The sequence below is a fragment of the Ixodes scapularis genome, unplaced genomic scaffold (assembly GCF_016920785.2).
Source record: "Ixodes scapularis isolate PalLabHiFi unplaced genomic scaffold, ASM1692078v2 PGA_scaffold4__175_contigs__length_147842914, whole genome shotgun sequence".
Taxonomy (NCBI): domain Eukaryota; kingdom Metazoa; phylum Arthropoda; class Arachnida; order Ixodida; family Ixodidae; genus Ixodes; species Ixodes scapularis.
Genome location: NW_024609879.1, coordinates 25,735,468 through 25,750,730, shown reverse-complemented (window position 1 = coordinate 25,750,730; position 15,263 = coordinate 25,735,468). Strand labels below are relative to the sequence as shown.

Below are 15,263 nucleotides of genomic sequence, written 5' to 3'. Positions count from 1 at the left end.
GTTTAAAAACGGGTAGAACTTTGATGGAGGACTATTAGTATTATAAATGGCTAGCGGCCACCCCCTCCCCTTCTCCCCTGTACAGACAAACCAAAAGGAAATCACTTGTCTGCGCTGATCGTCATCAAATTGAAGTGCGTCATTGACATAAGTTCTTATTTCAGACTGGTGAAGCTCAAAAAAAATATCGTAGGTAATATTAATGTGCATCTTAGTACGCGATAGAAATTGGCTACGGCACGATGACACACGCACCCGTGTACCCACAATACCATCAAGATGAAAGTTGTTCGGGCAGTGAACAGATAAGGGTCACTGGCATTCTCCACAATCAACACTTGGGTGCTAGGTTTCATTTTCTTTTTTCCAAAATGACACTGTATTTGAAGTATTTGGCGAACCATATGCGGAATTTGGATGTTTGGCCAAAAATCAAGTTCTATATCACACGGTTCAATGCAGCGACTTTCAGGGGGCGCTTATAACGTGGCGGTCGTAAAGTCCCTAATAATTTGTTTTACAAGTAGCAACAACCATTACAAATGACAAAGCAGATTCTACTGGAACAGAATGGCGTCATTCAGTTCAGTCTTCTGCTGTGCGCCGCTATTCGCTTTCTGAACTCTGCACCGTCACGCAGTCGGCGCTTCAAAGAATATCGTTACTGGTAGGAAGATCTTAACCAGGAACCAATGCGATCGCGGTAAGATCACACAGGTGAAGCCGAAAGCAATTTATCGAAGGGGCGAAAATTGTCTATAAGTTAGGTGAGTTTTATATCTTGATAAGCATGTTCGCCCTCTGAAAGCACTTAGTATTTACTAATTCATTTACAACATATTGAAAACAATCGCAAGTACCGGATTCAATAAAAGGCTAGCATCCGGGAACGTTTTAGTGCTATCTACAGCAATGCTATATATTCACCAAGCTTCCACGTTTATATGGTGACAACAGGCCTGAAGGTGAACATGAAATCGTGAGCCACTTCCCCTGGCACCATCATGGAGCACCAGCCGTGTTCGTTTACATGCCTTATCTCACGCCCCACCACGCTTGGTTCGCGAAGCACACACACAGCCCGCTCTCCGTTTCAAGGCAGTAGAAAGTTTTAAGAAATACCTTTGCATAGCCGATCGGTACGAATACGATCGCAAATAACGTGTGTAAAAACGAGTACACGGTTCATTCACAAGAATTCTCCACCGCTGCGCCAAAAAAAGACGAAGAGGCTGGAAATACGATCGAAGAGATGTGTGGGTGCGTACCTGGGGACTGATGCATAAAGGTTTTTGCCGAGGAAGATCTTAAGAAAGAGAATCAAATGAAAAAGAAAAAGCCCTTCAGCGTACGTTTGTCAAAAGTTCATAAACCTCTGAAATGTCCGAGGTCTTAACTTCCTCTGGGAGCCAAGGGGGCCGGGACCCCTTCTTTCGGTACATGGAGTTCTGGGCTCAAGCAATTGGCAATTTTGCTTTTTCTCTTCTTAATATTTATAACGTTTAGTTTCACACCATAAAACAATTAAAACACTCATTCACCTTCTTTTTAAATTTATTTTATGTGTCTCCTCGGTGCCTGCAGTGGCAGCTCCGTGAAAGAAGTTGCGAAAGCATTTTATATCGTATTACACCTGAGACTGCGGTGGAAGAAATCGGAAGAACTTTCAGTAGAAGGAACAGACACAGAGAACGTCTCAGAAAGACGTTCTCTGTGTCTGTTCCTTCTACTGAAAGTTCTTCCGATTTCTTCCACCGCAGTCTCAGGTGTAATACGACATGATTAGCTACCACCAGCTCGCCTGCACTCTCACCGTCTTTTCACTGAAAGCATTTTATAGCTTCCTATCGTTGCTGCGTTTTTTTTTCTTTCTGGAAATTATATTTATTTTTATAAATAAGTGCACATTCTTACCCTTTGCAGACCTTAGTATTATCTTACAAGAACTCTAGCCAGTCACTCGTCGCTGACTCCGTCGGGAAGCATGTATGTAGCACACACAAACAGTAGTAGTCAATCGCTAGTAGTCTATACAATCGGCCCAAGCGACCGCCACCGATCGTAAGTACTCTGACTCACGCTATGGTAGGGACACGAGGCAGTGCTTACAGATTGGACACGCTGTTCTTCATAACATGTAAGTCGAGTTCTAGTACTTGCTTTTGTTTTATCGAAAAGGAAATTGCAGAAGAAGTATGAAAAAAATAGTGACCTGACAAGTAAGCTCGCCGAGGCGCTACAACAATCACCAAGGAGACACGAAGATTTAAAAGAAAAATCTGAACGTGAATTCACATTTAGAGCTTCGCATCCCAATCCTCTCGACAACCAACCCAATTTTTGTATTATGAGTTTTAAACCCTGATGCGGAAGAATTCGTACAGATAGCGCCTGAAACTCAGGTGAACATTTATGCATGGCTTTTATACGGAACTCCCTAGACCACCCAAGACGTCGCCTCTCCCCAAAATATACAAGCAATGAATTCCCCATCATAAGGTTGAGATTGTGATTCATGCGCACCACCTCTCCTGCACTTCGACCATCTTTTCCCCTTTGGAGCGCAGCTCTTATTGGCCCGTTTCAGGCTTCAGCGTCGTCGTCGTCGGCGTCGGCGTCGCCGTAACCGCGAGGTCACGTGACTCCCCCCCCGTGGTCACGTAACCCCCTGAAGTCACTTGACCCCCCTGAGGTCACGGGAATGGCTGGGGTCACGTGACCCCCTCCCCCGAGGTCACGTGAACCCCCTGACGTTACACGACCCCCCCTGAGGTAACGTGACCTCAAGGAGTCACCTATCCCTCAGTACGCTTCCATCCTCCTCAAGAGCTGCGCTCTAACCGGCGGTACAGGGATTTTTTTAAACGGCTTTCATTTTTTCTCTTTTAGTTCTCGACAACCAATCCAAATTAGCATATCAAACTTTTCAGGGGGTTTACGATACTATTTTAGAAATACAAGCTTAGGACATTTGTGTGTTTAGTCAATTTTTGTTTCTTACGTTCTTACTCGGCAAATTATTTGCTGGTTTCTCCTCAAGTATGCGAATAGGCTTAAATGTCGGTCATACAGACACTAAGACCTATTTTGCCAAGCTAAATTGCATTTTCGTCATTGAAATGAGGACGCGTTTTTGCGCACGTTGATTGTTGATTGTTTCCGTGCCGATTTAAGATTCGCGACGTTTCCCTAAAACTCTCTATTATCAGTAAAGAGCTGTTGGCAACCGCGTCTTGTCTTTCGATTGGATCGCGAGTGTACGCAACAAAGTAATAAAAGTAGAATGCTAGTACTTTCAAAAGTTGTATTCTGACAAAATCTGAATATTGTTTTTCTATTTCAGGGCAGGCTCGTCTCGGTGGCGTTTGCAATGCCAATTATAGCATTCTAATGGTGGAGGACGTCCCCATGTCGTTTGGAATGGTGAGCCTCTTGCCACACGAACTGGGACATGCGTAAGTTTAACTAAGGAGCTTGTCGTCTGTTGAGAGAAATAACTAAAATGTCCATTCCTTTCTAGCAGCGAATGTTGAAACTCTGCACTTCTAATCGGTGCTGATACGATCGGAGATACAAAACTCCGATATTACCCGGAGGTTTGTATCTACGATACGGATCTCCAAATACGGTCCCAAATGTGTGCCTCGGGTTGTGTCCGAGATACATATCTCGGATTGTGTCCCGATATCCAACATTCCCCCATTGGTACTTTATATGGCAAATAAACCTTACTGATATCAAATAAAACAGTTAAATGTTCATTCCCGCCTCTTTTTAAGCATTCTCTAATACTCCATATCGTAGTTTTATTTTTTAATAAAATTTGTTGCTTTGTCTGTAATTCTGAACATAGCAATTGCCACACTTTGGTTTTAAGGAATTGAAAATGTAAATACTTAGTCTTTCGTTCACTACATAATGATTCAAAAATAATTAGGTAACTCAGATATTTAGGTTGCTGTCTGTGGTAATCTATTTAACACTGAAAGCACTTCGTACGTCTCTCAAAATGTCAAAAATAAAATAAAATTGTTCTCTAAGTACCGGACGCATATAACCAGAGCAACACTACTCTAACATATAAAAGCGTATCGAAAGATTATTTAGTTAATTTATTCACATAGCTTAGTACAAATCAGCATGAATTGAATATACAAAAATACGAATACACAATTTTGAGAGAACAAAGCGGGCTATATATGTGTGACATCGGCATTAGGTTCCGCTCGTGCAAACCGTTAAGGCTGAATCGCCAAATTGTGTGTGTGTATGTGTCTGTGTGTGTTCGTGTGTGTGTGTGTGTGTGTGTGTGCTTGAGTGTGTTGTGTAGTTTCATTGACTCTGCACGAGCCAGCACATGCATTTATGCTCGGTTGAGCTCTTTTCATCGCGATCAGCTTACTTCATGAATAACGACGTCTCTCTAATATAACTAAACCGTTCAATATACTACCCATAAATCCACTTTAATTTCTATTACCGTTCTAATAAAGATCGTGCAGTGGCTTATTTTTAGAAGCATCGTTTATCAACTATGCACCAGCTAACACATGTTAACCATACCTAAGTAATTTTTCATCTTTACAACTTTTCTCTAAAAGAAAAATAATAAGAGGTGATACTGCGTATAACCTGAGACGGATTCTATTCTCGGCAACAAAATATGTTCAGCATTAGGTCGAACAAAGCGGAAGGCACCAAATCTTCCATCTCCTAGAGCAACACCCGCACATTTTTTTTTTCATTTTGCTAAAAACAAAGATTTGTAATCCTTAAAAATTGCTAATATATTTTGAACATAAATGTGAATATTGCTTTAACATTCCTAGCATCTTCCTTTTCCACTCTAGTGTTCTGCATGTGTGTTGCCATGCCAAACCTGTGTGGCGTACGGACACTTTTTTATGTTTCATTTACCTCCTGCCAGCCCACGAAATATGTTATAAATACACATACAATACAATATTTTAAAGTTCGGGGGTCGTAAATTGTGCGTACAGGTGATGTTTAGATAATTGATTCTACACAGAAACAATTGTAAGTAGTTATGAAAATATGCGATCTGTATTTCGATATACAAAACTGATGACATAAAATTTACAGTAATTTTCTTCTGTGACTTGTAAAAAGAGAGATATTGGAGTTTGGTCTTTTTATACTTGAGAGAACTTCTATTGAAAACTATGGGGTCAAATTGGGAAAGTAATGAACCCTACAGTTAATCGGCCACGTGTCACTAGCCGTGAACCATCGAATTAAAGGAGAGAAAAAAGCGATTCACACAGAGAAAGCAGTACCGGTGTATGAAGGTGCACCCCAGCAAAACCTAATGATATCAATTTTTACTTCCTAATATTACAGTCTTGGGGCGCCTCACGATGGAAAAACGTATACGTGGAATAAATATCTTCCGCCAAGAAGGAACTGCCGCAAAGTTAGAACGAATGATCACTTCATTATGCATCCTTCAGAGCCCGGCAATCGAAAGTTCTCGAATTGTTCCAGGGAACATATGACTGCATTTATGTCGTAAGTATTGAATCACAAATTTTATAATATTAAGCACGATAAGGTTTTTTTTTGTTGAGCCTGGTACAAAACGTTTACCCATAACGCGACAGGAAGGTGGAAGTTGCGTGCTCTGTGCACCAATGAACTGCCTGTTATTTGTGACTTGATTTCGTTTTTTTTTTTTTTTTTTTTTTTGCTTCCTTGAATACCAGCTGAACGTAGAGGAAACGCGAAGGAGAGTAGAAAACAAGGAACCACACTGCTGGCGCTTCCGTGTTTTCTCTACATTCAGCCGGTGTTCAAGGAAGCATGGCAAACCAACCGGCTCCGCTCCAGGCCTTTTTCTTTGCACGTGGCCATGGCGGGAACTGTGCTTATGCGACGAAAGACGGACGGAAGACTGGTCCATGTAGAATGCAGGTTCCGATACACAGTTAGCTTAGTAAAAACAAAGTACATACATTATACATTTTATTTCGGTAGGGAAGACCGGACGCCATTAGTACATATTGTTGCAGAATTAAATGCAACTGGCACAATAGTACGAGCATATTAGCCATCCGATACAACGTGTCCAGGTTTTCACAAAATAGAAAATCATAAAGGAACTTAAGTGATGCCCTCTAATTTCCAAATTATTGTTTGTGCCGACCAAACCATTACTAGAGCGACCCGACTGCAGCAACAGCAAAAAGGGGGGGGGGGGGCACGCCCGGCTGACTGGGAGCTGTGGTAAAGCAAAATTTGACGTCCAACGAGTGACCCGTCCGTGTGGTCGGATCGTTTGCCCTGTGTTTGCTTTCACAGGTTTTGCAAGATTTCATTTGTAGTCAGATGCACTCGGCTAGAGGAAGCACCTTTTCTTTGCGCGCCGTTCCGGAACAGGCCGTATTTCCATGTATTCTGAAGTTCGGTCTATTAGTTTGTCACCGATGCTGCGTGGACTACACAATTTCCGTAAGCTGTTGTCATACCATAGCCTATCACTCTAGTTCCGTGGTGTCGAACCTAAACTTGGAAAAGCAGAAGTTCAGGACACCATGACCGCAACATGGGCAAATCATTATCGCCACTGAAGGTGCCTGCTGAAGTTATACACCAACTCATGTTTACAAACAAACCGGAACGCCCCTAGCGGTCGCCACCGGCGCCGCGCATGGGCGGTCGACGGTGGGCAAAAAGCCCGCCGTCGCACATAAACAAACCACTGCATTGCGTTGTTTTCGGCGTCGGTGGGAATCCCCATGCTGTTTTTCGCCTTGGAATTGTTAATTTTACGTCCTCCTAACAATGTCTGACTACTTGAGCGGCTTCAGCAAAATTAACGAGGCAAAATTTTGCATGCATAATGTGACTTGCGGCGATTCATTTCACGTGGACACCACAGAACGGGCGCTAAAGCCTGACTCCCACAATGAGATTCTGCTTACTATTTTCAGTCCCGACGTCGCTCGGGCTGCAAAAGCGTGGACCCTAGCTGAGATGGTGGACGTCGATACTGAAAACCGCATGTAGAATTGGGCATTAGAAATCGGTGATGGCCACTGGTAACAATGATCAACATCTTCTTGTATCTACTGTTTACGCTTAGCCTACTTACCCCAACCAACCTTAAAAAAAGTTTTTTAGGCCTGCACTTAGTTCCCATCGCAATTACCGGGTCAACGTTTGGTTTACGGGCAACTGTCGTTTGAACGCGCTGACGACAAAACGCAGACAAGTTTGAAAGAGCAGACGACAGTTGGAACGCATGCGAAATGGAGTGCGGGCAGGAGGCACCGCGTTCCGCGTCCACAAACCATTGGAATGTCATGTTGTCGACGTCTGTGTGAGTCTCTTTTTCGCGTTGGAATTGTCGATTCTACGTCCTCATAGCAATGTCTTACCACTTTAATCGCCTGAGCGAAACTATCAAGGCTCGTTACATCGCTAAACTTTGCGTCAATAATTTGACGTGCGGCGATTCATTCCCGTGAACGCCACAGAATGGACGCCAAAACCACGATGAGACTCTTCTAGATATTTTCGGTCGCGACGTCCCTCGTGCTGCAAAAGTGTAAAAGGTAGCGGCGACGATCGACGTCGATACTGAAAATCGGAAGCGGGAACAGACCAAGCGTAACAAGTCGGTGATGGCCACTGGTATTAACTGGTATTAGCCTACTTAAGTCATTTGAGGCCTGCAATTACTTCTTATTGCAGTCACCGGGTCAAACTTTGGTCTACGGGCCGCTTTTGTTTGAACGAGCAGACGAAAAAAGCAGACAAGTTCGAAAGAGCAGACTAAAGTTCGAACGATCAGGCGGCCGTGTGAATTTGAAGACGCACTGAACCCGCGGGTGGTCCGGACAACTTGGAAGTTTTCTCTCGTTCATGTTGGAAGAAAACAAACACATCTTGCGACGACAAAGTTTTTCCGGCACAAGCAATCGTAGTTTGACAGCGTCTGGTTTACCCTTTTCACGGCTACGGACCACGACCTGGGACGAACGGAGCAGCCAGAAACACATAAAAACTGATCTTCAATCCTTTCCAGACTCTTTTGGTACAGCCCCCGTCGCAGCATTTTGACGAGAAGGCAGGTTTTTTGTCTGGTTTCTCCGAAAAGAACACAAGAATGCATGTCTCGCACTGCGACTTCTGCCCACCGCCTCAGACCGGAAGTGCGACCGACGCGCCACCACCGCGGCGTGACGTAGGAGAGTTGAGTTCGTGTATAAAAGTACACGAGAAGAGGAAGGGCGAAAAGAGGACAAACGCAGCAAAAGGGTGTTTCTCTTCTTTTTTCTCTTGTTCAATTGAGTACAGTCTCGGTAATGACGTACTCGCCCCGTCCGCCATTCGGCTGGACGGCGGAAGGTCCTTTGCGGCCCCGAATTCGCACAGTTATAACAACCGTGGCTGTTGCGTCCCCGCTTGCGGCAGATTTCGGGAGGCCCAGTGAGTATGTTCTGAGTCATAACGTACTCGGCGCATCTGCCGTTGGGGTAGGCGGCGGATGGTCCTTTAGGACCCCGAATTCTCCTGCTTGATTACACAGTTACACCCCTTCTCGCTGCAGGTCACGGGAAGCCCGCTGAGTACGGTCTTGTTCATGAGCTAGTCAGCGCGTCCGACCTTATGACGGCGGAAGGTTTTTTGAGGCCCGAGTTCTTTCTTTCTTTTTTTATTGGTTTCCATTTCCTACAGAATGGAGGAGGCCGAGGAAAAAAGCTACAAACGCAGCTTGTGGGGCCCTCGGCCCCCTTTAACTGATGGCAGCATTTGACTCACAAAACACTCACACACAGTAACAAAACACTTCCTGGTCAATCAGATTCACTCATTCGATACAGCTCCACACATTAGTATACAGTTGCAATTTAACATGATTAGGTCGGGTAAGAAACACAAAACAATTCTAGGAAATAGCTCGTTTTCATCTCAGGCAGTTCTAAGGGCACCGGTATCAGAAAATGAACATAAAATATATCTCAGTTCAGAAGGGGTTATAGAGGATATATCGGTGCCAGCCTCCTCAAATGAATTTAGTAGTATAGGCAAAGTATTCTTAAGCATTTGGTCACCATAATTTGTCCGAGAACGAGGAACTATCCATGGGTCTGGAGTTCGTGTTTTATGCGAAGGTTGCCTTTTTTCTAAGTTGCCTATTTCTAAGAGTGTAGAGGTATTTTTCCTAATGCTATAATAAAAATCTCGCATAAGCCTCCTTCGGTATATGTCATGAATTTTGGAATGTCATATTTCTTGAAAAGGTAGTCAGTATGTTCGGTGTATGAGACATTGGCAATAACGCGTATCATTCTCTTTTGCATTAAGTGTAATTTATGGAGGTTAGATTCTGTTGTTGTGCCCCATAAAGATGGCAATAGTTAATATGAGATACAAATAACGTATTGTAGATTAATAATTTAACTGATTCCGGAAGAATATACCTATTTTGATTCAGTATACCAGCTATTTGACTAAGTTTGAGTAGTACAAAGTTAACATGCTCGTCCCATTGTATGTTACTGGAGAAATACGTGCCAAGCACTTTTATAGTGTCCAAAACTTCGATGTTTGTCTGATTAAACGCTATGTTATGATGCAATGGGATAGGCGTTCCTCTTGTATAGAAGAAAACGGCTTTAGTTTTATTAGAATTAACTTTTAGACGGTTCTGTTTTGACAAAGAGCTTAATTTACGTAGAACATCATTTGCCATATTGGTTATCTCGGCGTAGGAGCTGGACGATAGAAATATGCTAGTATCGTCCGCATAGATTATAAATTTCGCCTGTTGACATATATGTACGATATCATTGACGTATAAGTTAAAAAAAGTGAAAGCTGCTTACAACTCCCTGTAACGCCGAATTAGAGCGCAGCTCTTGAGGAGTAGGAGGGAAGGGCACTGGGGGGGGGGGGGTTAAACTAGCCAGGGGGGGGGTCACGTGACCTTGGGGGGTCACGTGACCTTGGGGGTCACGTGACCCCCAATGCCGATGATGTCATCACTGACGTCACTGATGACGTCATCAATGACGATGACGATGCGGGTACCGATGACGTCATTAGTGACGTCACTGATGACTTCACCAGTGATGATGACGATGACGATGCGAATGTCGGTGACGTCATCAGTGACGTCGCTGATGACGTCCTCAGTGATGATGAAGATGCGGATGTCGGTAACGTCATCAGTGATGATGACGATGACGATGCGGATGCCGGTGACGTCATCAGTGATGATGACGATGACAATGCGGATGCCGGTGACGTCATCAGTGACGATGACGATGACGATGTGGATGCCGGTGACGACATCAGTGACGGCACTGATCACGTCATCAGTGATGATGACGATGACGATGCGGATGTCGGTAACGTCATCAGTGATGATGACGATGACGATGCGGATGCCGGTGACGTCATCAGTGATGATGACGATGACGATGTGGATGCCGGTGACGTCATCAGTGATGATGACGATGACGATGTGGATGCCGGTGACGTCATCAGTGATGATGACGTCATCAGTGATGATGACGATGACGATGTGGATGCCGGTGACGTCATCAGTGACGATGACGTCATTGGGGGGTCACGCGACATCGGCGGGGGCCACGTGACCTCAGGGGAGTCACGGGACTTCGGGGGGTCACGTGACCTCGGGGGGTCACGTGCCCCCCACGAGGTCCCGTGACCCCGGTGGGGGGCTCGCGCGGTGCATTATGGGACATTTCCCATGATTCCCCGGGGTCACGTGACCCCGGTGGGGGGCTCGCGCGGTGCATTATGGGACATTTCCCATGATGCACCGCGCGGTTACGCCGACGCCGACGCCGACGCCGACGCCAACGGCGACGCCGACGGCGACGCCGACGCCGCTCAAGCCGGAAACGGGCCCCTAAGAGCTGCGCTCTAAAAGCAACGGGCCAAGAATGCTACCCTGAGGCATTCTTGGCATTCTCACGGTTAGGAGAACCGTAGAGGTCCTCTGCTGCAGCGGATCTCCAGAGGCTCGCTGATTACGGTCTCGTCGTAAATTACTCGGGGCGTCCACCGCTGGGGCGGTCAGGGGAGGGACCTTCGCGGCCCGGGATTTTCACGGTTAAGAGAACGCCGTTGCGTCAACTGTTGCGGTGACCTCGGCAGGGCCGCTCAGTACGGCGTCGGTCATCAGAAACGCAGCGCGTTTACCCTTACAGAAAGCAACGGAAGGTCTTTCTCGTCCCGGGATTCTCACGGATAGGAGAGCACCGACGCGTATCCTGCTGCAGTGGATTTCAGGAGGCTCGCTGAGCCCGGTCTCACTCATAACGTACTCGCCGCGTTCGCTTTTGGGGTGGGCGGCGGAGGGTTTTTTACGACCACGAAGTCTCACGCTTGAGGACCCCGTTAGAACCCTTCATGCGGCAGATCTCGGCAGAGCCGTGAGTAGGGTTTGGGTCATGAATTACTAAGCGCGTCCGATCTTATCAGGACGGCGGAAGGATTTTTCCGGCCCGGATTCTCACGGTTATAAGAACCTCGTTGCGTCAACTATTGCGGTGGATATCGGGAGAGCCGTGAGTATGGTCTCGCTCATGAATTACTAAGCGCGTCCGATCTTGAGCAGGGCGGCGGAAGGATTTTTGCGGCCCGGATTTTTAAGGTTATAAGAACCTCGTTGCGTCAACTATTGCGGTGGATCTCGGGAGGGCTGTGAGTATGGTCTCGGTCATGAATTACTAAGCGCGTCCGATCTTGAGCAGGACGGCGGAAGGCTTTTTGCGGCCCGGATTTTCACATTTATAAGAACCTCGTTGCGTCTACTATTGCGGTGGATCTCGGGAGGGCCGTGAGTAGATCTGGGTCATGAATCACTAAGCGCGCCCGATCTTGAGCAGGACGGCGAAAGGCTTTTTGTGGCCCCGGATTCTCACGGTTATAAGAACCTCGTTGCGTCAACTTTTGCGGTGGATCTCGAAAGGGCCGTAAGTATGGTCTCGGTCATGAATTACTAAGCGCGTCCGATCTTGAGCAGGACGGCAGAAGGATGTTTGCGGCCAGGATTGTCACGGTTGTAAGAACCCCGTTGCGTTAACTATTGCGGTGGATCTCTGGAGGGCCGTGAGTATGGCCTGGCTCATGAATTACCAAGCGCGTCCGACCTAGAGCAGGAAGGCGGAACGCTCTTTGCGGCCCCGTTGCGTCAACTATTGCGGTGGATCTCAGGAGGGCCGCTGAGTATGGTTTGGGTCATGAATTACTAAGAGCGTCCGACCTTGAGCAGGATGGCACAAGGCTCTTCGCGGCCCGGATTCTCGCGGTTATGAGAACCCCTCTGCGTCCCCAACTGCGATGGATATCGGGAGAGCCGTGAGTATGGTCTCGGTCATGAATTACTAAGCGCGTCCGATCTTGAGCAGGGCGGCGGAAGGATTTGTGCGGCCCGGATTCTTACGGTTATAAGAACCTCGTTGCGTCAACTATTGCGGTGGATCTCGGGAGGGCCGTGAGTATGGTCTCGGTCATGAATTACTAGGCGCGTCCGATCTTGAGCAGGACGGCGGAAGGCTTTTTGCGGCCCGGATTCTCACATTTATAAGAACCTCGTTGCGTCTACTATTGCTGTGAATCTCGGGAGGGCCGTGAGTAGGTCTGGGTCATGAATCACTAAGCGCGTCCCATCTTGAGCAGGACGGCGAAAGGCTTTTTGTGGCCCCGGATTCTCACGGTTATAAGAACCTCGTTGCGTCAACTTTTGCGGTGGATCTCGGGAGGGCCGTAAGTATGGTCTTGGTCATGAATTCCTAAGCGCGTCCGATCTTGAGCAGGACGGCAGAAGGATGTTTGCGGCCAGGATTCTCACGGTTGTAAAAACCCCGTTGCGTTAACTATTGCGGTGGATCTCTGGAGGGCCGTGAGTATGGTCTGGCTCATGAATTATTACCAAGTGCGTCCGACCTAGAGCAGGAAGGCGGAACGCTCTTTGCGGCCCCGTTGCGTCAACTATTGCGGTGGATCTCAGGAGGGCCGCTGAGTATGGTCTGGGTCATGAATTACTAAGAGCGTCCGACCTTGAGCAGGATGGCACAAGGCTCTTCGCGGCCCGGATTCTCGCGGTTATGAGAACCCCGTTGCGTCCCCTACTGCGATGGATCTCGGGAGGGCCGCTAAATGCGGTCTCGGTCACGAGGTACTCGGCGTGCCCGCCGTTGGGATGGGTGGCGGAAGGTACTTCGCGGCGCCGAATTCTCAAGATTATGAGTACCCCGTTGCGTCCCCTGCTGCAGTGGATCTCTCGAGGCCCTCTGAGTACAGCCTCGGTCGTAAACTTTTCGGCGAGTCCGCGGTTTGGCGGACAGCGGTATAGGTATTTTGCGGCCCCTAGGGGCGTGCCAATATTAACGATTTCTAAATAGCGAATTGGATATTACTCTATTCGATTCGTTCATCGAATAAAAAAAATATTTTAAAAGTTTCGAATATTTTTGGAATCATTTCAGAATAGTCATTAAGGTGTCGCTCATTGAGATTCTTCACAGCGTCCCGCAACGTGCCGGCGAGCCTGCCACACGTGCCGCAGGATGGCAAGGCTATCTTGCGGCACTCCTACAGTTCCTGTATCAGAACTCTAGGAATTCCTATACAAGAACTCCTGCTTCCTACAGGAGCCAGAGTTGCGCGTTCATCCCCGTAGCGCCGTCTTTCCAGCACAGCATGTTGACCCTGAACCTCATAGTATCTGAATTCGGCGAATCGCCGCGCCGCGCGTTCGAGGCGCGCGGCTTGCTCAAAAGCAGTTGAACGTACGCCGGCGCGCGTGCAACGTTTACTTTCCTGCAGGGCATATGTTCCGGCTTCTCACGTGATCTGATTTTGGCGAATATCTGCGCGGCGGCTTGTCGAAGGCAGACGCACAACTCTGGCTCCCGCTGGAAGCCTCTACAGGAAATCTATCTTCCCCTAGACTATGATCATGACCGGCAACAGCAGCTGTTTCCCTCAACTCACACGTTGCGCTTGCGTGCATAAAGGACCGCTTTCGAACGATAATGGTCGTGCACTTTCTCAAAGAGCGTGTCGTGGAGACACTTCAGAAATGTTTGTAACGGTGCCGCCGCTCAGTATGAGCGAAGTAGAAGTGGTCGAAGCGGGAATTTCTTCGTAGAGAAACCGCAGCGGAGTCTGGAAATGTTTCGATCGCCCCCGCGCTGCCTCGTCAAGATGCCTCGTGCATGGCGGCACCTTGAAGACGCCAACAAACAAGACAACGCCTTCGTTGAATCCCCTGAAGTGTTATCCATGGGCCCGTAAGGAGTATGAAAGCGGAGCTGCCACGGCGGAACAACGTTATACTCCAAAGTCCAAGCACGTAAGCATAGTACCGGCTCTGAGGCCTCAAGTAATTAATAAGAACGTTCGAGCCAGGGCAATTTTCTGCTTTACCGCAACTGGCTTGCACAGCTACACAGTCGTGGAGGAACCAGCTTTTCTGGAGCTGACCAAATGTGCAGTGCCGGAGTACAACATTTTTCCTCGAACGTCGTTCTCAAGGACTGTCGTGCTCGAAATGTACGATGCTGCTAGGTATGTTCTCCACACTCTGCTGCACAGCTTCCCAAGGAAGGACGTGGGGTGTATCGCGATCTCCACTGACAGCTCGTCGTTACAAGCTGGCGACATTTTTGAGTCAGTGACGTGCCACGTGCTGAGCGAGGACTTCGTGCCTAACAGTTTTGTGCTTGAGTGCCATTGCATACGTGAACACCATACTGCAAAGAATCTGCATTCTGTCATCGAGGAAGTCATTGAGGAGTGGGGCATACTTTTGACTCGTTCTTGCTTTGTGGTCCCTGATGACGCTTGAAACTTGGTTTCTGCGACTGCGTGAACGCCGTGGGTGCACATTGCAGGCTTTGCACAGACATTGCAACTTTCCGTTCAAAATGCCAAGAAAGAAACCAAAGGGTTCGCAAATATGTGCACTAAAGCTCGAGCCATAGAAGGGCACTATAAGTCGAGCAGCGGTGCAAGGACAGGACTGCACGATATACAAAAGAGAGTGGTCATGAAGGTTCCTCTTGAGCCAGTAAAGGATGTAACAAGGTGGAATAGTGAGTACGCCATGCTGCCACGCCTGCTCTGGCTCAAGGCCGTTGTTGCATTAGAACTTGCAGAGGCTGACACCGTTGAGAACTTGACCACGTAAGAATGGCGTCTTTTAATAGCCTTGGTGCCAGAGCTGCAACCAGTTGGAGAAGCTACAACAGCTGCTCGTG

The 15,263-nt window shown here is 47.4% G+C and overlaps 1 protein-coding gene across 1 annotated transcript in view; it reads left to right on the top strand.

Moving 5' to 3' along the window:
- Positions 1–15,263, top strand: part of LOC115318457 (A disintegrin and metalloproteinase with thrombospondin motifs 16-like) — a 212,994-nt gene that overhangs the window by 148,424 nt on the left and 49,307 nt on the right. The window contains exons 10-11 of the mRNA XM_040215034.1: positions 3,344–3,455; positions 5,362–5,529. Of these exons, the coding sequence (XP_040070968.1) occupies positions 3,344–3,455; positions 5,362–5,529 (280 nt within the window). The remainder of the gene's footprint in view (positions 1–3,343; positions 3,456–5,361; positions 5,530–15,263) is intronic.